Raw genomic sequence first — 23,385 nt, 5'->3', positions numbered from 1 at the left:
CGTGTTTTCATTCGGGAAAGTTTCTAATAGCAACCCAACTTTATACTCCAGTTTTGTCATTGAATGCTCTTGCGAAGAACTCCAGTGTCTCCCTTATTATGGACGACGAGAGGTAACGTACCACGAGCGGTAACGTACCACGAGCAGTAACGTACCACGAGCGGTAACGGGCGACGAGCGGTAACGTACCACGAGCGGTAACGGGCGACGAGCGGTAACGTACCACGAGCGGTAACGTACCACGAGAGGTAACGTACCACGAGCGGTAACGTACCACGAGCGGTAACGTACCACGAGAGGTAACGTACCACGAGCGGTAACGTACCACGAGAGGTAACGTACCACGAGCGGTAACGTACCACGAGCGGTAACGTACCACGAGCGGTAACGGGCGACGAGCGGTAACGGGCGACAAGAGGTAACGGGCGACGAGCGGTAACGTACCACGAGCGGTAACGTACCACGAGAGGTAACGTACCACGAGCGGTAACGTACCACGAGAGGTAACGTGCCACGAGCGGTAATGTGCTACGAGCGGTAACGGGCGACGAGCGGTAACGGGCGACAAGAGGTAACGGACGTTTTCAACCTTGGTAAGCGTAAATATAAAGGACTTAAAAAAAAAGCAACTGCCAAAATATTTAATGCAACTTCTATAATCATATATGTAAGACATAAATAACACTGTCTCATCATAACAGTTTAAAAGAAACAATGACAACAGTGGTGCTTGCAGCAAGTGCGCAGGAAAAGTGGTTGTGGTGTGGGGCGTATGTGGAAACCAACGCGCTTCACTGCACGAGCAGTTCAAGTGACATTAACAAGCAATGCAGTTAGCAGTCGCGTCACTAGAACTGAAAACAACTCCTTTTGTTCAAATATCACAATGTAATGTATATACATGGGATATGTAACACGTTCCATTTGTCCTTGGAAACGTTGGGGTAGCAGTGCAAAAGCAAATGGAAGTTATCAGGGCTACAAATAATTGCAGTGTGTACTTTTTGCACCGGCTTTGGTCTTCCAGTTTTGTGTACCCTCTTGATTAATTTGTGCATTTTTCAGTCGGGTAAGTCCCGAATAGAAGCACCATTTTATACGACTGTTTTGTTCATAGTGGACCATATTTTATGAGTTATCGTACCTTGTTACGGATCGACGGATGGAGGCAATTCATAAAAGCTTTAAACTGTTATTTGGAAAGTGTTACAACATATATGTTTAAGTGGTCACATTCATTTTTTTACATTAAATGTCACAGTTTTTGCAAGTAGGCAATGTGTTGTCAAAATTGTAGGCTCCTTTTGCGTAGATGCCTGTTATCTGTCACAGACATTAATGTGCATTGTGCGTCCCTTTGTGGATGTGTAGTTCCATTCAAGTGTGCGTTTATACAACTCTTGCTTCTGTGTGTGTGTACGTGTGTGTGTGTACGTGTGTGTGCATACATGCCGGGTGTGCCGGGAAAGGTCCTGGCAAGGATTATTCAGCATCGCCTTGCCAGGCATGCTGAGGAGAGGCTTGCGGAGCCCCAATGCGGTTTCAGGAAAGGGCGGTCCTGCACAGATGCCATATTTTCTGTCCGTCTGCTACAGCAGAGGTGTAGGGAATTCCAACAAGACCTACATCTCTGCTTTATTGACCTGGTCAAGGCCTATGATACCATCAGTAGGCCTGGGCTCTGGGTCGTTCTTCGTGCTTTTGGAGTACCTGACCCTCTGCTCACGATCATTAAGGACCTTCATGATGGTGAGCGGGCCCGGGTAAAACTACGTGGCCGGGAGTCAGAGCCATTCCCTGTACACCTTGGGGTGCGACAGGGATGTCCTCTGGCTCCCACATTATTTAACATCTATTTTGACCACGTAGTTCGTGAAGCCTTCAATAGCTGTACCGGGGGAATCTCCATATGGTACAGATATAATGGGAGGCTAATCGATGCCCGGGTGCGGTCAAGGGATGGCTCCCTATTGCTCAACCACGTTATGTATGCTGATGACTTGGTAATAGCTGCTCAGTCAGAGGAGGAGTTGCAGACGCTGCTGCTGAGACTGGAGCGTGCCACTAAGAGGTGGGGCCTTACCATCAGCCCCACCAAAACTAAGCACCTGCCTGGGTATTTTGTACCATCGGACACTCCACCCCCACAACTCCCAATCGGTGATGGGGCAGTTGTGGAGAGAGTGGAGAGTTTCCCATACCTGGGCAGTGTGCTTATGACTGGCTCCAGTTTAACAGCAGAGGTCTCACTCCGAATCAGTCGAGCGGCAATATCTTTTCATCGGTTGCGTAACGCTGTGTGGAAGCTACCTGGTCTGTCGCTCCGCACTAAGCTTCAGGTCTTCTCGGCCACGGTCATTCCCTCCCTTCTCTACGCTTGCGAAACGTGGACCCCCCTAATGGAACATCTTCGCCGGTTAGAAACATTTAGGCTGACCTGCCTACGATCCATCCTGGGTTTAACCAGACTGGATTGTGTGAGGAGCTCACAAATCCTTGAAAGATCTGGTCAGGGTCCCATCGGTGAGCTCCTCCGGCAGGCAAGGCTGCGATGGCTGGGTCATGTAGCCCGCATGCCCAGCCACCGCATGCCGAAACAGCTTTTGTTTGGCCGGATTGAGGGGGCTAAGCGGGCGCGGCACGGGCTAGAGAAGAGATGGAGTGATGTGGTACAGGAGGACGTGGAGCTGAGTGGACTTGCCGATGACTGGTACCAGCGGTGTCAAGATCGGCCTCTGTGGAGGAGGCTCGTGAAGGATGCTACTGGGCAGTTGGAGGCAGTCGCCCTCCAACAACAACGGAGGGCGGAGGAGCGACGCTCACAACAGCGAGCGGAGCGCCGGGTGGCTAAAGCACAGCAGGTTGGCACAGTAGGGGGCACAGGTGGTGCATCAGCCAGTCATCTCAGTCAGTCGACCCGTGGCACCTGGGTCTGCCCCGTGACCTCCTGCCAGCGGGCGTTCGACACTTCACGTGGCCTCAGGGTGCACATAGCCTGGCACAAGCGTCGTGGTGACGTCACCGCCACTTAGTGGCGAATGGCGGTTGTTGTTGTTGTTGTTGCATACATGTGCGCGTGTGTGTGTACGTTTGTGTGTGTCTGTGTGTGCGCGCGAAGGCCGCATTGATGTTGGAGCCAGCCACGCTGAAGCCCCCAGCAGAAGGAGTGGCGGTGGAAGAGCTGGGCGACGCGTTCCGCGTGCTGGCTTACGCCGCCTTCTGCCTGGAGCACGGCGACCTGGAGCAGGCGGCGAGGTTCGTGACGGCGCTGCGGGGCGAGGCGCGCCGCGTGGCCGACAGCTGGCTGCACGAGGCGCGCCTCACGCTGGAAACGCGGCAGGCCATCGCGCTGCTCACCGCCCATGCCAGCGCAGTGGGCCTGGCCGCCACGCACGCGCAGCCGTGATGGGCGAGGGCACCGACAACGGTGCGCGTGTACGCTCACGGCCTCGTGTACGCCTAACGGCTTTCAATGTGCGTATGTGGGATGTATATTTTCACACACAGATGCACGCTGTGCACGATGAGCACGATCCCCTAGGGGCTGCAAGTGGTTAGCTCCGACACGGTCATCTCTAAAGAAAAGATAGCACTTCACAAACATTTTGCAAACTTGTGCCACACCACAGTCCACCTTTCCTTCTTTACCAGTCAAGACATCTGAATTACAGATTGTAATTGATATCTGAATTTAGGAGACTGTTAGAGATGGAAAGCTGGTACAAAGGACATGGAATAACTTGTGTACAAAGCAAACCACATGCTCATCTCGCTTTACCAATTTAAATATCTGGACATTTTAAATACCAAAACGCCTGTTAACAACTTAGACTTAAGGATGTTTGCGGCCTTGTAAAAAAGGTTTTTCTGCAGTGTATATGTGGGTACATTTCTTGTCATGAACAAAGTACTGGCCTTAAAATAAGTTGATCCTTTAACAAAAACGTTCCAGTTCACCCTATATCCCTGAACCCAACAACGCATGATAATTTAACATTACATTAGCTTTAATGGATTGATTTGGAACAGTTAAATTTGTTCCTGACATTCTGAATAGCATGAAGAACCTTGTAAATTACAATTTACGATTAAGTTGCTTTGCCTTCTGAAAGTGACACATTGGGAAGCCGCAGTGCTGTCTTGTTAAAATGGTATTTATTGATGCCTTCACTCGTGTCCATTGAGCGCTCACGATATCAATTGAATCGATGTCCCTAACAATAAACTGCAGTTCTTGTCCAAAGGTATCCTTCAAGTTATTGCACGCCCAAGCAACTTTGTGCAGATTTCCGTCCAGATGGAGTGGTTAATATTGAAATCATAAACGTTTAAACTGGTTTGGGGAGACTAATTTTCATGAGGTTTGTATTTCGAGTTCTAATTTAAATGCAATCCTCATATGGACTAAATGCTATTTTGTCAAGTCTTGTATTTCTCCTTGATTTGCTCTCAACAATAAACTGGTCTGTGGTTCACCAACCCAGGTCTTGACGTTTTCTCTTCACAGCTTCTGATTGTAGGTACTGCAAAGCAAGTTGTATTGCAAGAGCCACATCTTATGGCAAGTCGTAGGTTTTTATAACTTGTGATATTGTTATTCCTTGTGGCAATAATTCACCAAGTTAGGTAACCCTATAACCAAAGCTGACATTGCAAGCATTAAGGGACACTAAATTGATGATGAGGTGTGGTAGCATAATTAGCATTGGCCTTTTGAGCTTGACCTCGAGTGGGTGGAATCCTTCACGACAGATGGGCCTTGTGTGCGGTGGCAGGAGAGGAGGTCCTGCGCAGGGTGCCGCGCGCCGCGTTGTCGCGGACAGGGTCTCCGGTGAAGGCCGTGAAGCGGTAATCCAGCGGCGTCCGTCGGCTCTGCCCCGACAGCTCCCGCTGCAATTGCTGGGCCTGTACGGCACAACCGCCAGTTTCGCACGGTGATTCACCTGTGCCATCGTCGTTACGACGCACCTCAGAAAAAACTCGATGAGCGCCAGTTCCTGAACAGCTTGGTAGACAATTGTGCGCACTCCCCATCTTAAAGCCACTGCTTGGGAGAGGTCTCCACGAATTTGCAGATTTCGAAGAATCCCTAATTGAGGCAAGGATGGTCGCTAAAACATTCATATTACCTCGGGTATCTACGCATAAGACGAAGTCTGTAGACCAGGGCTATCCAAAATATGGCTTGTGCAGACAATGCACACCCCGTGGACATCAAGCCCCATGAAAATTACCCCTCGCTTTTGAATTATCGACTTACACAGTCCTCGTTACCGTCCTTCAAGTCCACTTGTGTCTAACATGCGGCACACACACACGTAGTACCACTAGTATCTAACATGCGGCACACACACACGTAGTACCACTAGTAGCTAACATGCGGCACACACACACGTAGTACCACTAGTATCTAACATGCGGCACACACACACGTAGTACCACTAGTAGCTAACATGCGGTACACACACACGTAGTACCACTAGTATCTAACATGCGGCACACACACGTAGTACCACTAGTATCTAACATGCGGCACACACACACACACGTAGTACCACTAGTATCTAACATGCGGCACATATACACACACACGTAGTACCACTAGTATCTAACATGCAGCACACACACACGTACCACTAGTATCTAACATGCGGCACACACACACGTAGTACCACTAGTATCTAACATGCGGCACACACACGTAGTACCACTAGTATCTAACATGCGGCACACACACGTAGTACCACTAGTATCTAACATGCGGCACACACACGTTGTACCACTAGTATCTAACATGCGGCACACACACACACGTAGTACCACTAGTATCTAACATGCGGCACACACACACACACACACGTAGTACCACTAGTATCTAACATGCGGCACACACACACACACGCATAGTACCACTAGTATCTAACATGCGACACACACACGTACCACTAGTATCTAACATGCGGCACACACGTAGTACCACTAGTATCTAACATGCGGCACACACACGCGTAGTACCACTAGTATCTAACATGCGGCACACACACACGTAGTACCACTAGTATCTAACATGCGGCACACACACACGTACCACTAGTATCTAACATGCGGCACGCACACACGTAGTACCACTAGTATCTAACATGCGGCACACACACACACGTAGTACCACTAGTATCTAACATGCGGCACACACACACACACACGTGGTACCACTAGTATCTAACATGCGGCACACACACACGCGTAGTACAACTAGTATCTAACATGCGGCACACACACACACGCGTAGTACCACTAGTATCTAACATTCGGCACACACACACACACAGGCGTAGTACCACTAGTATCTAACATGCGGCACACACACGTAGTACCACTAGTATCTATCATTCGGCACACACACACACACGCGTAGTACCACTAGTATCTAACATTCGGCATACACACACACACAGGCGTAGTACCACTAGTATCTAACATGCGGCACACACACGTAGTACCACTAGTATCTATCATTCGGCACACACACACACACAGGCGTAGTACCACTAGTATCTAACATGCGGCACACACACGTAGTACCACTAGTATCTATCATTCGGCACACACACACACACGCGTAGTACCACTAGTATCTAACATTCGGCACACACACACACACACGCGTAGTACCACTAGTATCTCCCTCTGGGCCGCCTGCATCGTGCTGCGGGGTGTGCTCTTGTCTTGCGCCCGTCGCTCCAACATGGCGTTGATGTGCTGCCGCACGCGCAATTGCAGCTCGCGCTCCCGTGCCAACCTGCACCGTCGCATACAGCCGCACATGAACGAACCCATGACCCATGAAGCGAACGCCCAAATAATAGATGTGACGCACGCATCCTTGGCCATGCACACATTCGCAAACTTGAAAGAAAATGTGCGTGCATGTGTGCGCGTTATCAAGTGTGTTGTGCTGATCGATGCCCGGGTGCGGTCAAGGGATGGCTCCCTATTGCTCAACCACGTTATGTATGCTGATGATTTGGTAATAGCTGCTTAGAGGAGGAGTTGGAGACGCTGCTGCTGAGACTGGAGCGTGCCACTAAGAGGTGGGGCCTTACCATCAGCCCCACCGAAACTAAGCACCTGCCTGGGTATTTTGTACCATCGGACACTCCACCCCCACAACTCCCAATCGGTGATGGGGCAGTTGTGGAGAGAGTGGAGAGTTTCCCATACCTGGGCAGTGTGCTTATGACTGGCTCCAGTTTAACAGCAGAGGTCTCACTCCGAATCAGTCGTGCGGCAATATCTTTTCATCGGTTGCGTAACGCTGTGTGGAAGCTACCTGGTCTGTCGCTCCGCACTAAGCTTCAGGTCTTCTCGGCCACGGTCATTCCCTCCCTTCTCTACGCTTGCGAAACGTGGACCCCCCTAATGGAACATCTTCGCTGGTTAGAAACATTTAGGCTGGCCTGCCTACGATCCATCCTGGGTTTAACCAGACGGGATTGTGTGAGGAGCTCACAAATCCTTGAAAGATCTGGGCAAGGTCCCATCAGTGAGCTCCTCTGGCGGGCAAGGCTGCGATGGCTGGGTCATGTAGCCCCCATGCCCAGCCAACGCATGCCGAAACAGCTTTTGTTCGGCCGGATTGAGGGGGCTAAGCGGGCGCGGCACGGGCTAGAGAAGAGATGGAGTGATGTGGTACAGGAGGACGTGGAGCTGAGTGGACTTGCCGATGACTGATACTAGCGGTGTCAAGATCGGCCTCTGTGGAGGAGGCTCGTGAAGGATGCTACTGGGCAGTTTGAGGTAGTCGCCCTCCAACAACAACGGAGGGCGGAGGAGCGACGCTCACAACAACGAGCGGAGTGCCGGGTGGCTAAAGCACAGCAGGTTGGCACAGTAGGGGGCACAGGTGGTGCATCAGCCAGTCATCTCAGTCAGTCGACCCGTGGCACCTGGGTCTGCCCCGTGACCTGCCAGCGGGCGTTCGATACTTCACGTGGCCTCAGGGTGCACATAGCCTGGCACAAGCGTCGTGGTGACGTCACCGCCACTTAGTTGTTGTGTAATGAGGAACACAAACTAATCATTAGACCAACTGGTGCTGATGCGTCACACATCACCATCGTTTCTGCTTCATCGCAGATTTCCGAAGTCGACACTTGACCCCATTCCCAGTCAGCTCTTAAAGCATCCCACCTGAGTCGCTGGCCTCCAGGTGCCACTCCCATGCCTGGCTTGGTACCGCGTGTGCCCCATTCATCACAACATTCTCTTTCCGACTCGCATCTATTGCGCTTTCCTGCCATGCTCGTTTTAAACTTCCAAAAAGCTCTCCCTATCCTGTAATGAAATGCCCTAGAATTCTCTGCTTGTGCCTATATTCAAAGTCCCTAAGATTCCTTTCAGCTATATTAAAGGACACCTCTCTGGTCTGTGCAGTAACACTTGTGCATGGTCTTTGGTTCTATTCGGTAAAGTCACGTAGGTAACCTACGTGACTTTACCGAATAGAACCAAAGAGTATGGATCCTTGCAGTCACGAAAGCTTTAAATCTAGAACTTGTGCATAGCTCTTGCTTACAGTACAGTGAAGTGCGTTCAATCTGAAAAGTTCCTGACGGGATGCTTGAGGATGCCGGTGGTAGCTCTGTCTCGTCGGCTGGGGCCACAGGCGCGCATTATCTGTGGCAGCAGAGGGAGGGAGGAGAGCTCTCACCTGGCTCCGAGCAGTTCTTGCCCACTGTGAGTGGCGGCTGGGGCTCGCGGCTCGGCCTTCCCAAGAGTGCCGGGCTTTGCTCGAGCTACACTGGGATAGTAAGCTGGATCTGTGCCAAACGGCGCATTCCTGACCACCTGTACATAATAACAACAAAGGCTAAAGAAACATTTTAAATACATGTCAATCACCTTGCAAAAATCTAACAAAAGAGAGCTTTTCTCAGAAGTAAAGACTTCTCCGTGTTAAGTCTTATCGTGGTCTATACTTGTAAATATCTGTAGTGCAAACCGAAACTGTATTGGCAGATACATTTTGTAACGCGATATATATTTTTGTAATCCTTGAGTTGCAGATAACGTGTTCTATTGTGTGTCGCCGGCATCCACTAACAGCAAAAGTGCATTAACCTCGTGCAACGACACACTAAAAAGCACAATATATTTTAGGAACCAATATGTATAAATGGTGTGCCATTACAGCCAGACTCAACAGCTTTTGGTCCTTGACAAAAGCTTGGCTGTTCCATTTAATCAAACCATTTTAAAGGTTAACACGCAATTTCAATCAATATTTAATTTTATCTGAAAAAGGATGATTTAAGTGGCCGTCTTGCAAGAGCAAATGTTTAATGTATGAACTGTGAACAATTTTCAGGCACGTGTGCACCAGAAAAAAAAATGCATTTCAATTCACTTCAAGGAAACTCTAAAAGGCCAAACGTTGACTGCTGTGTGACGTATAAGCAATCAGTCTGCAACACGTGACTTCAATATATCTTGTCCATGGCTCTTGCTTACAGTACAGTCCTGCCGCAGATTGAAATAATCCTTTTTCACTTCTGATTAGCACAGTTGGCTACGCACGATGTGAAAGAAGTTCCCGCACGCATACATGCATAGCTCTACGTGCGACGTGCACTTCAACGTGACCGTCGCCAGGCGGCTACGTCCGTGCGGCACCTGGTCAAGGGCGTTCGCATCCAGACCCTGGCCGCATCTCTCACTCTGCGTTTTCCGCTGCTCTTGCTTGGCCTTCGTGCGCCAATCCCGCAGGGCCTCCCCATTTCTGAGTAAATAGGGCGATGGCGCGTTTGTTTCATCGCCAGGTGCGGAATACAAAGACTGCTGGCAAAATTGTGGTTCGCAAATTGCGGGGTTATTCTGCAACAAAGCAACGTTACACGCCGGCTGCAGCCTCCGTGCCTCTCCGCCTACTGATGCTGCCTCTTACACACGACAGCAACGCTCCAAGGGATGGCAGTGGCCAACAGGGAGATGCAGAGAAAAGGAGATGGCATCAGCCATAGGGATAGACACGGAGATACAAAGAACAAGGCACAAACGCCGGGATGGAATCTTTGAGTCATTTTCCCTCCAAGGTTTCAAATTCAACACTTTCTGTAAATAATGAGAAAACCCATCACCACAGGAGAATTAACGCAGGTGTGATGCTCATTAACACCAAGAATACACGACTCCCAATCATGCTTTGCATTCATATCAAGTGACCACTACATTGCATGTACAGTACAATGCTCTCATACTTGTCTAAGCCATCAGCTCAACAGAACTTAACATGTGGCCGTGTTATTGTTTAGACCACCAACTTCAAAGGAGTTGAAAATGTGACTAGGACAGTGAAATGTTGTTCAGCTCTTCTGAGATGGTGGCTTCGACAAGGCTGAGAGCGTTGTACATGCAATGTGGTGCCCTTCAATGTTGACAGTTTATCTTGCAGTTCCAAGTAATTTTGATAATTACTGTGTGATATTTCGATTTAAAGCTTTCGTGACTGCAAGAAAGAACCAAGAAGATACTGTGTGATAGTTAATCATAACCTGTTGGGTGAATACTAACTGCATTATATACTGACTTGACTTGGTAAACCTTAATTGTGTATTATGTACGCATTTTGTACAGCAGTCATGACGTATACACTAACTGAATATTCTGTAAAGCATTATGTACAGCGTTGACTATTGTCTTCAAAAGCGATTAATAACACTAACATAAATGTTGTTCCCGGGTAGTAAGTGTTATTTCCTAATTGCTTATGCCTCAAAAGTACAGAAAATGGCGATTATTCCCCACAAACTTTGCTTTTTGTGACCAGGACAGTGATATTTTGAAATGTACCTATTTTCAATGAGAACACGTGGTGTGCATTTGTGTCATTCCGTTACGTAAAGTCCTGGTCACAAAAGCAAAGTCTGTTGGGAATAATAGCCATTTTCTATACTTTTTAGGCATAAACAATAAAAAAGAACACTACCCAGGGACAAAAAACGTGTTGTATAGTATAATTACAGCTGTGCGCCACCACGCCTGGCCCTGCATGCGTGTTTACGAGTGAGAATGGCAGAAAAACGCATAATTTGACCGTAAGCCTTGTCATTGCAGTTTCACCCTAAATGAAGTTCCGTGTAACAGCTTCAGCACCGAGTGGTGGTCAAAGCGGATGCTGCCTCGCGCTCCTCGCATCTCACCTCCGCTGCTGCTCGGCTCGCTCTGCCCTGCTGCGCTGCTCACGCCTCGCAACGTCCACGGCCCAGCTGCGGGCCGGGGATTTGACGCCTGATGCCACCTTCCTGTCTCTGCGGATGATAGCGGCGGAGTAAACGCACAAGCGTTCACGGTCATGTTGTACAATGCGGGTGTAAAATGTTAAAAGTAACCTGCAGCGCCACACCTATTACCATCATTAGGGGAAAAAACGGTGATCCAATCTCCGACCCCCAGGAACAGGTTCGCAGATTTGCTGAGCATTTCTGTGAGGTCCTGGGGGAGGGAAAATCCCTCAGCCAGGAAAACATCGTGGCACAAAGTGAGGATGACACTGCTGAGGCTGCGGTGCCTCAAATATTGGAAGCAGTCACCCCCTGTGAGTGGCTGGCTGAGGTGCCATCTGCTGAGGAAGTATTGAAGGCGATCCGGAGTCTGAGACCAGAAAAGGCAGCGGCCAGAGATGATCTCCCAAGCGAAATGCTGAGGGAGGGTGGCGTTTGTGCACAGACTGCCCTATATGACATCATAACAACAGTCTGGACCACTGGACGGGTTCCGCAGGATTGGAAGGATGCCCTGGTGGTCCCCCTTTTTAAGAAGGGGGACCGCACAGACTGTAACAACTACAGGGGCATCTCACTCCTCAGTGTGCCGGGAAAGGTCCTGGCAAGGATTATTCAGCATCGCCTTGCCAGGCACGCTGAGGAGAGGCTTGCGGAGCCCCAATGCGGTTTCAGGAAAGGGCGGTCCTGCACAGATGCCATATTTTCTGTCCGTCTGCTACAGCAGAGGTGTAGGGAATTCCAACAAGACCTACATCTCTGCTTTATTGACCTGGTCAAGGCCTATGATACCATCAGTAGGCCTGGGCTCTGGGTCGTTCTTCGTGCTTTTGGAGTACCTGACCCTCTGCTCACGATCAGTAAGGACCTTCATGATGGTGAGCGGGCCCGGGTAAAACTACGTGGCCGGGAGTCAGAGCCATTCCCTGTACACCTTGGGGTGCGACAGGGATGTCCTCTGGCTCCCACATTATTTAACATTATTTTGACCACGTAGTTCGTGAAGCCTTCAATAGCTGTACCGGTGGAATCTCCATATGGTACAGATATAATGGGAGGCTAATCGATGCCCGGGTGCGGTCAAGGGATGGCTCCCTATTGCTCAACCACGTTATGTATGCTGATGATTTGGTAATAGCTGCTCAGTCAGAGGAGGAGTTGGAGATGCTGCTGCTGAGACTGGAGCGTGCCACTAAGAGGTGGGGCCTTACCATCAGCCCCACCGAAACTAAGCACCTGCCTGGGTATTTTGTACCATCGGACACTCCACCCCCACAACTCCCAATCGGTGATGGGGCAGTTGTGGAGAGAGTGGAGAGTTTCCCATACCTGGGCAGTGTGCTTATGACTGGCTCCAGTTTAACAGCAGAGGTCTCACTCCGAATCAGTTGAGCGGCAGTATCTTTTCATCGGTTGCGTAACGCTGTGTGGAAGCTACCTGGTCTGTCGCTCCGCACTAAGCTTCAGGTCTTCTCGGCCACGGTCATTCCCTCCCTTCTCTACGCTTGCGAAACGTGGACCCCCCTAATGGAACATCTTCGCCGGTTAGAAACATTTAGGCTGGCCTGCCTACGATCCATCCTGGGTTTAACCAGACTGGATTGTGTGAGGAGCTCACAAATCCTTGAAAGATCTGGGCAGGGTCCCATCGGTGAGCTCCTCCGGCAGGCAAGGCTGCGATGGCTGGGTCATGGAGCCCGCATGCCCAGCCACCGCATGCCGAAACAGCTTTTGTTTGGCCGGATTGAGGGGGCTAAGCGGGCGCGGCACGGGCTAGAGAAGAGATGGAGTGATGTGGTACAGGAGGACGTGGAGCTGAGTGGACTTGCCGATGACTGGTACCAGCGGTGTCAAGATCGGCCTCTGTGGAGGAGGCTCGTGAAGGATGCTACTGGGCAGTTGGAGGCAGTCGCCCTCCAACAACAACGGAGGGCGGAGGAGCGACGCTCAGAACAACGAGCGGAGCGCCGGGTGGCTAAAGCACAGCAGGTTGGCACAGTAGGGGGCACAGGTGGTGCATCAGCCAGTCATCTCAGTCAGTCGACCCGTGGCACCTGCTGGGTCTGCCCCGTGACCTCCTGCCAGCGGGGGTTCGACACTTCACGTGGCCTCAAGGTGCACATAGCCTGGCACAAGCGTCGTGGTGACGTCACCGCCACTTTGTGGCGAATGGCGGTTGTTGTATTTTTACAAGGTTAAGCATTTCCACTTCCCCATGGCTACACTGCTAAATGTCAGATGTTGATAATTTAAGTAAATATGCTTTAATGATTGGGAGAATCGAGATTTCGAAAGCAAATGGATGCCATCAAAACTGAAATGAAACACCGTACAGTATTTCAAATGAAATAAACGAGTTACGTAAGAACTTATAGAATGGGACTTATGCTTGTGTGTGTTCAGGAGAGACGTAATCGACACCAACTTTGTTCAGTGGCATGCTGGCCAGGGTGAGTAGAGAAAGCAGATCACCTCGCAATTGGAATTTGTACCTGCGAGACTTGAAATGCGGAAACTTGAATAATGACTCGAGGCTGGTCCGTCGTGAGACCACACGCGGCGCGCTACGCTCCTGTTGAGTGTGTGTGTGTTCTCTCTGCATCAAGTGTGTGTGTGTATGTTCTCTGCATCAAGAGTGTGTGTGTGCATGTTCTTTCTGCATTAAAAGTGTGTGTGTGCGCATGTTCTCTCTGCATTAAGAGTGTGTGTGTTTGCGTGCTCCTCGTGCCGAGTGTGTGTGTATGCGGATTCTCTCTCTCTCTCTGCGTGGAGGTTGTGTTCTTTCCGGTTGTAGTGCCGTGCAACCCATGTTGTTTACGGAGTACCCTGCAACCCATGATGTGTACATTTCCCAATTAAACTTTCGCGTCCTGATCGCCAAGTGACATCAGTGAACCGCCGTGCGATTCCCACCTCAGCCTGTGGCGGTGACAACGTCTTATAGATGTAATCAGACAGACGGATTTGAGATGGGTGGGGTAAGTGTGGAATGAAGGAAGGCAGAATACCAAGACAGCAGCAGCAGCAACAGCCTGAGGTCACCAACCAAAGAGGAGAGACCTAGAACCAGATGGTGTGTGACTGCAGGAGAACACCTTCGTGGCCAGGTGTCACTGTTGCAACTTTTAAAAAGGAAATAGAATTATATCTTGACTTTTATTCAATTAGTTTTCTCTTTAGTCCATAGGAAGACACTGTAATTGAACGTATACTAATGGCATTTTCCAACATTTTAAGAGTGAATTCGTACATATTTTATACGAGTAAAATAGTGAATACAATAAATTATCATTGTCCGTTTATGACAATTATCTTTTCGGATGTGCTGCGTGATTGAAGGGAAGTGAAATGCAATGAGTTTACCGAGACGAATGAGGTCCGCCACCCTGTGTGAACCTGGAGGCATGAGGGAGTTTAGATACTAAAGGGGGGTCATCCGTCTCTGGAATCACGACTGCTGATGTTTCACTTTGCAGCTGTAGAGGATTCTGGCAATGCAGCTCTTCAGTTGGGCTCTCCTCTACACAAGACAGTTCAGTATTGCCCATTGTAGATTCTGGTCCACACAAAATACAAAAAGACACAAAATAATATTTCCGTTTGAGCGAATGTTGCTATCAAGGTCGGCATGGCGCAACAAGTGGCGAGGCAGGCGTCATCATCATCATCATCAGTCTGCCGTTGTTTTTACGGAGCTCTTGTCAATACACTACTCCACAGCCTATTAATCACATACTGTTAATCACGAGGATCATGAGATCCAGGATTATTCTCATTATCCAAAGACTTGGAGATGAACTAGTAAGTACATTTTTAAAAAAATGTAATCATTGTGCTGCATCGTATTAGCGAGGCAATAAGGGGCCGTCCATAAATTACGCTACGCACCTGGGGGGGTCAGAGATTTGTGACGATGTGTGGGGGGGGGGGGGTGAGAAATGTGACGTCATATCAAAACGCGCAACTTTAAATAAATACAGACAACACGTTCTACTTAATTAAATAGACTTTTTAATAAATGTTTTCTTCTATAATAGCAGAGTGCAGTGCCACATTAAATATGCACTACAATGACAATAGCTTAAAGCGATTTGAAGCATGTTTTATATATTTGGGGGGGGGGGCAGAGCTTTGTGACGTCATATTTGAGGGGGGGTCTGACTTTTTGTGACGCCGTGTGACAAAGGGGGGGGGGGTCAAAAAATGTCCAAAATCGCGTGACGTGATTAATGGACAGCCCCAAATACATTTCGAAATGTACTTCGAATATAAATGACAAACTGAAACAAATGTCCAGTGATGTTCTCATTCAAAAATAAGAGTGGTAGACAACATTGGTCACCTTTTCCTACAAGGCAGATGAGGTACAGCAGCAGTTGCAATTCACCAGCAGACGCAAATTGGTGACTTATAATAACTTCAAATCATAACACGTAGAAAGAGATCGACTCAGAGGTGCGTGCAACCACAATCAGGAAGGCAGCAACACGGTGATCCGGCACGAATTACACAAGATCTGCAGTCCTATATATATGAGTGTGTTATCAGCCAGTGAATGAGCAATTACGTGTGGGATGAAACTGGAGCACCCAGAAGAAATGGACACGTGCGAGGGGGAAACATTCTATCCCATACAGACGGAAATGGTGAAGTCCACATTTTGTCTGTCCTGCCTTCTCTTGGCGAGCCAGGATGTGCCACCTCGATGCCCACGGCAAGAGAGTTTCACAAAATTTGTGCGATCCACCAACCCTGCATCCATCGTGCTGGATTACAGGCGTGCATAGCCACCACCGCCCGGCTACTAAAATGACGGTGTTAAGGGCATGTCACATATGCAACATTTTGCTGGCGTCTACCTGTGCAGCTGTGCGAAGTGTCCCGTAGAGCCCGAGCGGCGAGCACTTGTCTGAGAAAGAGCAGGATGGCGCGGGTACCGCGGTGCACAATGTCAGCTGGGGGCTCCTCCAGAGGGCAGCCTCGCAGGCTCAGTGACTTCAGGCACGTCAATCTGCCTGCACACACCAGCAAACTTTCCATAACAGCACACAAACTATGAATATATTAGAAAATTATACAATATTGAACATCGAGGGATGGCCCATTTGCATTCTAGAATCAGCAACACGGCCCGGATCTGCGTACCCACAATCCGTTAGCCACGGATCTGTGTGAGCTCGGCCCATCCGTCTCCATCCCGCACCCCCTCCCCTCCTTCCCCCCGACCTCCCGTCGCCAGGAGTCCATGTTGGAAAGCGATGTTTGTTTGTCTCTTTTTTTCCTTGTTTTCAGGGGTACAGAGACAAGATAAAGAGCTGTGTGATGCACCAAACCTGTCCCGAAAGTGCTGGATTACAGGAACGCGTAGTTACACTTGGGTGGGAGGAAAAAGGCAATTTCCTTGAACAAGAACCCCTGGGTAATCTTTGGCCTTCCTCTTAATCTGTATGTTTATAAATAATGTAAACATTTCCAGATGATTCTTCATCTCAGCTGTACGCCACTGCAGATGTAATGGAAGAGCTGCACACATGGGTTGCCTTATCTTGTCTATGGCATCAGGGGTAATACGAATCTTGCCCACTGTGATCATCTTGTATTCTTGTCTGTGAATCCATCACTGATCTTCAAGATAATAAGACGTGCTATAAGAATTTCATATCAGCTGATTTCCGTGGGTAATATCATATGCAGATAAGTGAAAAGTGTATAAATGATAGTGGATGCTAGCGAACATGTTACAATGCTCACAAAATGAGTCACAGGATATTTGTTTTGTATACGCGTATCGTGTGCATGCAATGTGCGATACTATGCCAATGCTTGCCCTGTGGCAAGATTAATCTACATCAGGGGAATACAGAATGTAAAGCGCTGGCTCAGTGTTAGAATGAGATGGGCACTACTACCTCAATGTGTGAGCCTGGAGACACATCGCCACAACGTGAATGCTTTGCCCGGTTTGTGCAAAATGTAATTTCACGAAAGTTTGACAGTTTCGGAGTTTCAGGTAGGGTTGTGGTGTGAATACATTTTGAAATTCGTCATTGCGTTTAACTATCATGCCCCACCATAAGGCACGCTAACATTATGTGACACAACTTAGGATGTGCATGGTGGGGCACACCTGTAGTTTAGTGACATGCAGGCTGGTCTGTGAGCGCCCTTGTAATGTCCAGAACGATATAAGTTGTCATTATTATAGATCGTGCTAAAATGGTGTGCAAATCACAACTAGGGGTAGGAGGAATAAAGTGTCTGTTGGAGGCAGTACGGTAATTGATTTTCTAATCTGGCGGTGCAGTGTTTGTTCTTGTATAAGTGGGCTCCCCCCGCCCCGTTTCCTTCCACATGCAAACAAAAGCAATGGGACACACTCCACCAAAGCGGAATTCTCCTGGAAGGATCTTGAGACTCTTTTAATCTGAATTAACCTTTTCTGAATTAACCTGTAGGTTCACTGAGCCCGACAGTGTGTGAATCACTTACTGATATTCGCGAGCTGATATTTCGACTATGTAGAAACCAACAAGAGCAAATCCAAATGTAACCGTAACCAGCAGTGGTAAACAAGCACCATTCAAATGTTGTGAATATTGTTTCTTTGATATTGGATGCTGCCTCCTCGGAATAATTAAGTTTGTACTCAAAAGAGGGAGCATATTTTAGAATGCCAGGAAAATACGTTGAATGTATTTCGTATGACTCCCAGAATAAACATGCTGAGGAAAGTATCATTTTAAATTGGTTGTCTATCCGCAATTTATGTCTTTACTCTTAATGTTGCATACATGAGTGAAATATATATTTTTCAAATGTTGTGGTGTGTAATCTATTATTTGCTATGGCATATTAAATGTAGTGGGCATAAAGTTACATTTCTCATCCTTGTTAAATGAGTACAAAAATATGAATCCACCTCTGCATAATTAATACAAATTCTGACTATGCCTTTGTGCAAGTTAAGGCCTGCACATATTCGTATGACTGTACAACTCTTATGGAAATCTTCAATACTTACTCTTTACAGGTCATTTGATATAAGATAGGGTTTTCATAAGCTTGTGTATGTGATTGTGCGTGTATTTTGTATGTGTGTTGTTTATTATATAGTTTGTGTACAGAACGTATTAGCACCCTGCTGGTGTGCTGTGTGAACCGTGTTATTGTGTGTAACAGAGACTATTAGTGCACCCATAAACTCACCAAGCTCTGCTGGTAAATGTGTGATTGGATTTCCTTCCAACAACAATGTTTTCAGACACCTACATCAGGCAACACGACGAACCGAATATGGAACATTTCAACAAAATATGATGAGTTAAAACTAGAACAGCATACACATCAAAGGCATCGTAGTGACATGAAAGGTTAACCTGCAGGCTACAAAGCACTGATGAAATTTCATATTCTGCACTGACTTTATCAATCTAAAGCCTCAAATGACATTCTCTATTTTACAATTACAAAAAATGCAGGTTACAATTATTTACCAATTCCCAAAGCATCGGTGAGTTGAATATAATGATATTCTGCGCAGCCTAGAATGGGGGCATTTGACATGCAACCTGTGACTACCATTTGCATAAAAAAGCTTTAAGCAATTTCATTTTTTACTCCATACCAATAACACGATTTCATGAAAAAAATAGTTATTTTAAAATTAAAAATCAGATCAATGAGTGCTGAAAATAACCTCCTATGTTCGGGATAAATATTTAATCAAAGCTCGGATTTTTGTTTTATCTGCACGCAGAGAAAAAAGCGGGGAGCAACTCGGTGAGTATAAGTGGAGGGATGTTCGTCCTCAGTCTCGGGTGCGTCCTTGGCATGTCCATTGAGTGGGTACCTGTGCTGCCCCACAGCGGGCGGGAGACCACAAAGCCTATTACTCCGCAGGTCAAGCCACAGCATGCGTGGCAGGCATTCAAACAGAGCAGGTGGCACCTCCACAAGATTGTTGCCTTCCAGGCACACGTGCTGGAAAGCACAAGCAAACCAAGTTTCAAATGACACACATACACAATATACTCAGAGCTTTAACACATTCGTCATCATCGGCCATGGTCAATCCACTGCTGGATGAAGACCTCCCCAAGCTGCCACCTCTCACGATCCTGGGATGCAAGAACAATCCACGCAGCTTTAGTGGATGTTAAGCTACGTTCCATTCTTTGGCTGCCACACCCTTTCTTATCCTTGACCATCATCCATCACAGTATGCCACATAATTGTGCGACAGACCGAGGGCACAGTAGGAGCTCAAAAATATCTCCACATTTAATATGCTTAGCAGAATGTTGTTATCAACTTCCTGGCTCCCTGTATATAATAGCATATCATTGCATTATTTTTAATATTTCGTTGTGAAATGCAAACCAATGCTTTCAAAGTGGTCAATTTTGTATCATAGCTTTCAAAATATATTGTTACTAAAATTCCTGTCAAATGTTTTTTTTTAATTAAATCTTTATTATTCCAATCAATTCGTACACCATGATTAAGTTATGCATCGTAATGGCATTAATCTAGGTGGGTTTCTGCATTATTGAAGAAATACAATTTTTAAATGTATTCATAATTACATTTAATAATCACGGCACATGAAGTAGTAGCTTGATTAATGTGAATGATTTATTCAACCATTTACGAGGGTCAGGCAACCAATCAAGGGTTCAAGTCAGTCAAGGCGTGACGTTCACCCTATAAAAACTGTATTATTGCATTGTCACTGGATTCGTTAACGGCAAACACTGCAATACAATCCACAGAAAAACATGTAACGCAACTAACAACTATTGTTTTTTTCTAATTGTATTAAAACAAAATAAAGCTCACAATGTTCTAAGCATAGGTTGTTGGTCGTTAGAGATCGCTGACAGACATTTAGGAGCATTCACTACCCTGCACAAACTCTCTCTTTAACTCTCGCCACCAACCCTGAATTTGCAACACAGGTGAGCCAGGTGAAACACAGGTGTCAGGAGACACAGGTCCTATACAGGTGAGACAGGTTAAACAGACGAAACACAGGAGACACGGGTGATACACAGACGACACACAGCAGGCACAGGTGAGAAGCAGGTGAGACGCAGGTGAGACAAGTAGCTGAGACGCAGGTGAAACAAGTAGGTGAGACGCAGGTGAGACAAGCAGGTGAGACGCAGGTGAGACGCAGGTGAGACACAAGTAGGTGAGACGCAGGTGAGACACAAGTAGCTGAGACGCAGGTGAGACAAGTAGGTGAGACGCAGGTGAGACGCAAGTAGCTGAGACGCAGGTGAGACGCAGGTGAGACACAAGTAGGTGAGACGCAGGTGAGACGCAGGTGAGACACAAGTAGGTGAGACGCAGGTGAGACGCAGGTGAGACACAAGTAGGTGAGACGCAGGTGAGACGCAGTTGAGACACAAGTAGGTGAGACGCAGGTAGGTGAGACGCAGGTGAGACACAAGTAGGTGAGACGCAGGTAGGTGAGACGCAGGTGAGACACAAGTAGGTGAGACACAAGTAGGTGAGACAAGTAGGTGAGACGCAAGTAGGTGAGACGCAGGTGAGACGCAGGTGAGACACAAGTAGGTGAGACACAAGTAGGTGAGACGCAGGTGAGCCACAAGTAGGTGAGACGCAGGTGAGACACAAGTAGGTGAGACGCAGGTGAGACGCAGGTGAGTCACAAGTAGGTGAGACGCAGGTGAGGCACAGGTGAGACACAAGTAGGTGAGACGCAGGTGAGACACAAGTAGGTGAGACACAAGTAGGTGAGACAAGTAGGTGAGACACAAGTAGGTGAGACGCAGGTGAGACGCAGGTGAGACACAAGTAGGTGAGACACAAGTAGGTGAGACAAGTAGGTGAGACACAAGTAGGTGAGACGCAGGTGAGACGCAGGTGGGACACAAGTAGGTGAGACACAAGTAGGTGAGACGCAGGTGAGACACAAGTAGGTGAGACGCAGGTAGGTGAGACGCAGGTGAGACACAAGTAGGTGAGACGCAGGTGAGACGCAGGTGAGACACAAGTAGGTGAGACGCAGGTAGGTGAGACGCAGGTGAGACACAAGTAGGTGAGTCACAAGTAGGTGAGTCACAAGTAGGTGAGACGCAGGTGAGGCACAGGTGAGACACAAGTAGGTGAGACGCAGGTGAGACACAAGTAGGTGAGACACAAGTAGGTGAGACAAGTAGGTGAGACACACGTAGGTGAGACGCAGGTGAGACGCAGGTGAGACACAAGTAGGTGAGACACAAGTAGGTGAGACACAAGTAGGTGAGACGTAGGTGAGACACAAGTAGGTGAGACGCAGGTGAGACGCAGGTGAGACACAAGTAGGTGAGACGCAGGTGAGACACAGGTGAGACACAAGTAGGTGAGACGCAGGTGAGACACAAGTAGGTGAGACACAAGTAGGTGAGACGCAGGTGAGACGCAGGTGAGACACAAGTATGTGAGACGCAGGTGAGACACAAGTAGGTGAGTCGCAGGTGAGACACAAGTAGGTGAGACGCAGGTGAGACGCAGGTGAGACACAAGTAGGTGAGACACAAGTAGGTGAGACGCAGGTGAGACACAAGTAGGTGAGACACAAGTAGGTGAGACGCAGGTGAGACGCAGGTGAGACGCAAGTATGTGAGACGCAGGTGAGACACAAGTAGGTGAGTCACAAGTATGTGAGACGCAGGGGAGACACAAGTACGTGAGACGCAGGTGAGACACAATTATGTGAGACGCAGGTGAGACGCAGATGAGACGCAGGTGAGACACAAGTAGGTGAGACACAAGTATGTGAGACGCAGGGGAGACACAAGTATGTGAGACGCAGGTGAGACACAAGTAGGCGAGACGTAGGTGAGACGCAGATGGACGCAGGTGAGACACAAGTAGGTGAGACGTAGGTGAGACGCAGATGAGACGTAGGTGAGACGCAGGTGAGACACAAGTAGGTGAGACGCAGGTGAGACACAAGTATGTGAGACGCAGGTGAGACACAAGTATGTGAGACGCAGGTGAGACACAGGTGAGACAAGTATGTGAGTCGCAGTTGAGACACAAGTATGTGAGACGCAGGTGAGACGCAGGTGAGACAAGTATGTGAGACGCAGGTGAGACACAAGTAGGTGAGACGCAGGTGAGACGCAGGTGAGACACAAGTATGTGAGACGCAGGTGAGACACAAGTAGGTGAGACACAGGTGAGACACAAGTAGGTGAGACGCAGGTAGGTGAGCCGGGCGAGGTGGGCGAGACGCGCCGTGCGCGCCGTCTCGGACCTGGAGGCCGCTGGCGTCTCGCAGGGCCGCCTCGGGGAGGGAGGCGAGGCCGCGCCGGCTCAGGTCGAGGCTCATGCGGGAGTCGCGGGCGCGGGGAGCCGGAGCCTGCCCCGGGTCCCCCGCGTCCCCGCTCGCCATGACGCGAGACCCCACGGCCTGCCCGTGCGGTACAGAGACACGGGGACACACGGGGACAGAGACACGGGGACACACGGGGACAGAGACACCGGGGACACACGGGGACAGAGACACGAGGACACACGGGGACAGAGACACGGGGATACACGGGGACAGAGACACGGGGACACACGGGGACAGAGACACGGGGACAGAGACACGGGGACACACGGGGACAGAGACACGGGGACAGAGACACGGGGACACACGGGGACAGAGACACGGGGACACACGGGGAGAGAGACAAGGGGACACACGGGGACAGAGACACGGGGACACACGGGGACAGAGACACGGTGTCTCTGTTTGGCCGGGACGCCGCTCGTCGCCACGGAGACGGCCTGCGACGTCGCGATCCGCGGAGTCGTCGTGGGTCGACTCCGTCCCCGATCGACTCCGCGATCCCTTCACTCGCGTCACCGACTCCCCCCTCCCTCGTGTTGTTGTTGTTCGCGCTCCCCTTCGCCGTCTCGTTCGCCTGACATCTTCTTCCTCATCTCGCACGCCGCATTAGCATATCATTTACCGTGTTTAGTCGTTTGTAATCTGCAGGAATCGCGAATCGAATTCTGCAGCGATTGATTCTATGCACGTCACGGCGTCAGAATGTAATCCTGTGCAGTGACAGGTCGACTCCAAGTGTCCTCCATAAACATCAGC

At 48.9% G+C, this 23,385-nt stretch overlaps 2 protein-coding genes across 5 annotated transcripts in view; one reads left to right on the top strand and one right to left on the bottom strand.

Annotated features, from left to right (window-relative positions):
- The window catches only part of IMMT (inner membrane mitochondrial protein), a 19,597-nt gene extending 15,118 nt beyond the window's left edge, over window positions 1-4,479 (top strand). For both annotated transcript variants that reach the window (XM_032950249.2, XM_032950248.2), the window contains one exon: window positions 3,119-4,479. In XM_032950249.2, the coding sequence (XP_032806140.1) occupies window positions 3,119-3,406 (288 nt within the window). In that variant the 3' untranslated portion in view covers window positions 3,407-4,479. The remainder of the gene's footprint in view (window positions 1-3,118) is intronic.
- Window positions 4,139-23,385, bottom strand: LRRC27 (leucine rich repeat containing 27). Of its 3 annotated transcripts, XM_032950251.2 has the most exons (11): window positions 22,549-23,384; window positions 19,129-19,259; window positions 18,486-18,544; window positions 16,139-16,294; window positions 14,643-14,835; window positions 11,199-11,306; window positions 9,673-9,778; window positions 8,711-8,847; window positions 6,673-6,799; window positions 4,725-4,905; window positions 4,139-4,523 (listed from the first exon to the last, which is right to left on the bottom strand). In XM_032950251.2, exons 1-10 carry the CDS (start codon window positions 22,684-22,686, stop codon window positions 4,744-4,746), a joined length of 1,317 nt encoding a protein of 438 aa, XP_032806142.2. In that variant the 5' UTR covers window positions 22,687-23,384; the 3' UTR covers window positions 4,139-4,523; window positions 4,725-4,743. The 3 variants fall into 3 exon arrangements, with proteins under 3 accessions (XP_032806142.2, XP_032806143.2, XP_032806141.2); XM_032950252.2 differs by having other exon boundaries at window positions 4,139-4,905; window positions 14,676-14,835; window positions 22,549-23,385; XM_032950250.2 differs by having other exon boundaries at window positions 4,139-4,905; window positions 22,549-23,383.

The sequence above is a fragment of the Petromyzon marinus genome, chromosome 9 (genome assembly GCF_048934315.1).
Source record: "Petromyzon marinus isolate PM22_M1 ecotype Great Lakes invasive population chromosome 9, UKy_Petmar_22M1.pri1.0, whole genome shotgun sequence".
In the NCBI taxonomy this organism is placed as follows: domain Eukaryota; kingdom Metazoa; phylum Chordata; class Hyperoartia; order Petromyzontiformes; family Petromyzontidae; genus Petromyzon; species Petromyzon marinus.
The sequence above is the reverse complement of the archived record's forward strand: the minus strand, read 5'-3'. Positions and strand labels throughout refer to the sequence as shown.

What these genes read in the sequence shown, in the direction of transcription:
- LRRC27 (XM_032950251.2), bottom strand. Translation starts at nt 22,686, where the DNA reads ATGGCGAGCGGGGACGCGGGGGACCCGGGGCAGGCTCCGGCTCCCCGC. An exon ending in CCCGCTGTGGGGCAGCACAG is followed by an intron (nt 18,545 to 19,128) that starts GTACCCACTCAA and finishes TGCCTGATGTAG; the next exon opens with GTGTCTGAAAACATTGTTGT. An exon ending in ACATTTACCAGCAGAGCTTG is followed by an intron (nt 16,295 to 18,485) that starts GTGAGTTTATGG and finishes TGGTGTGTGCAG; the next exon opens with GCAGATTGACGTGCCTGAAG.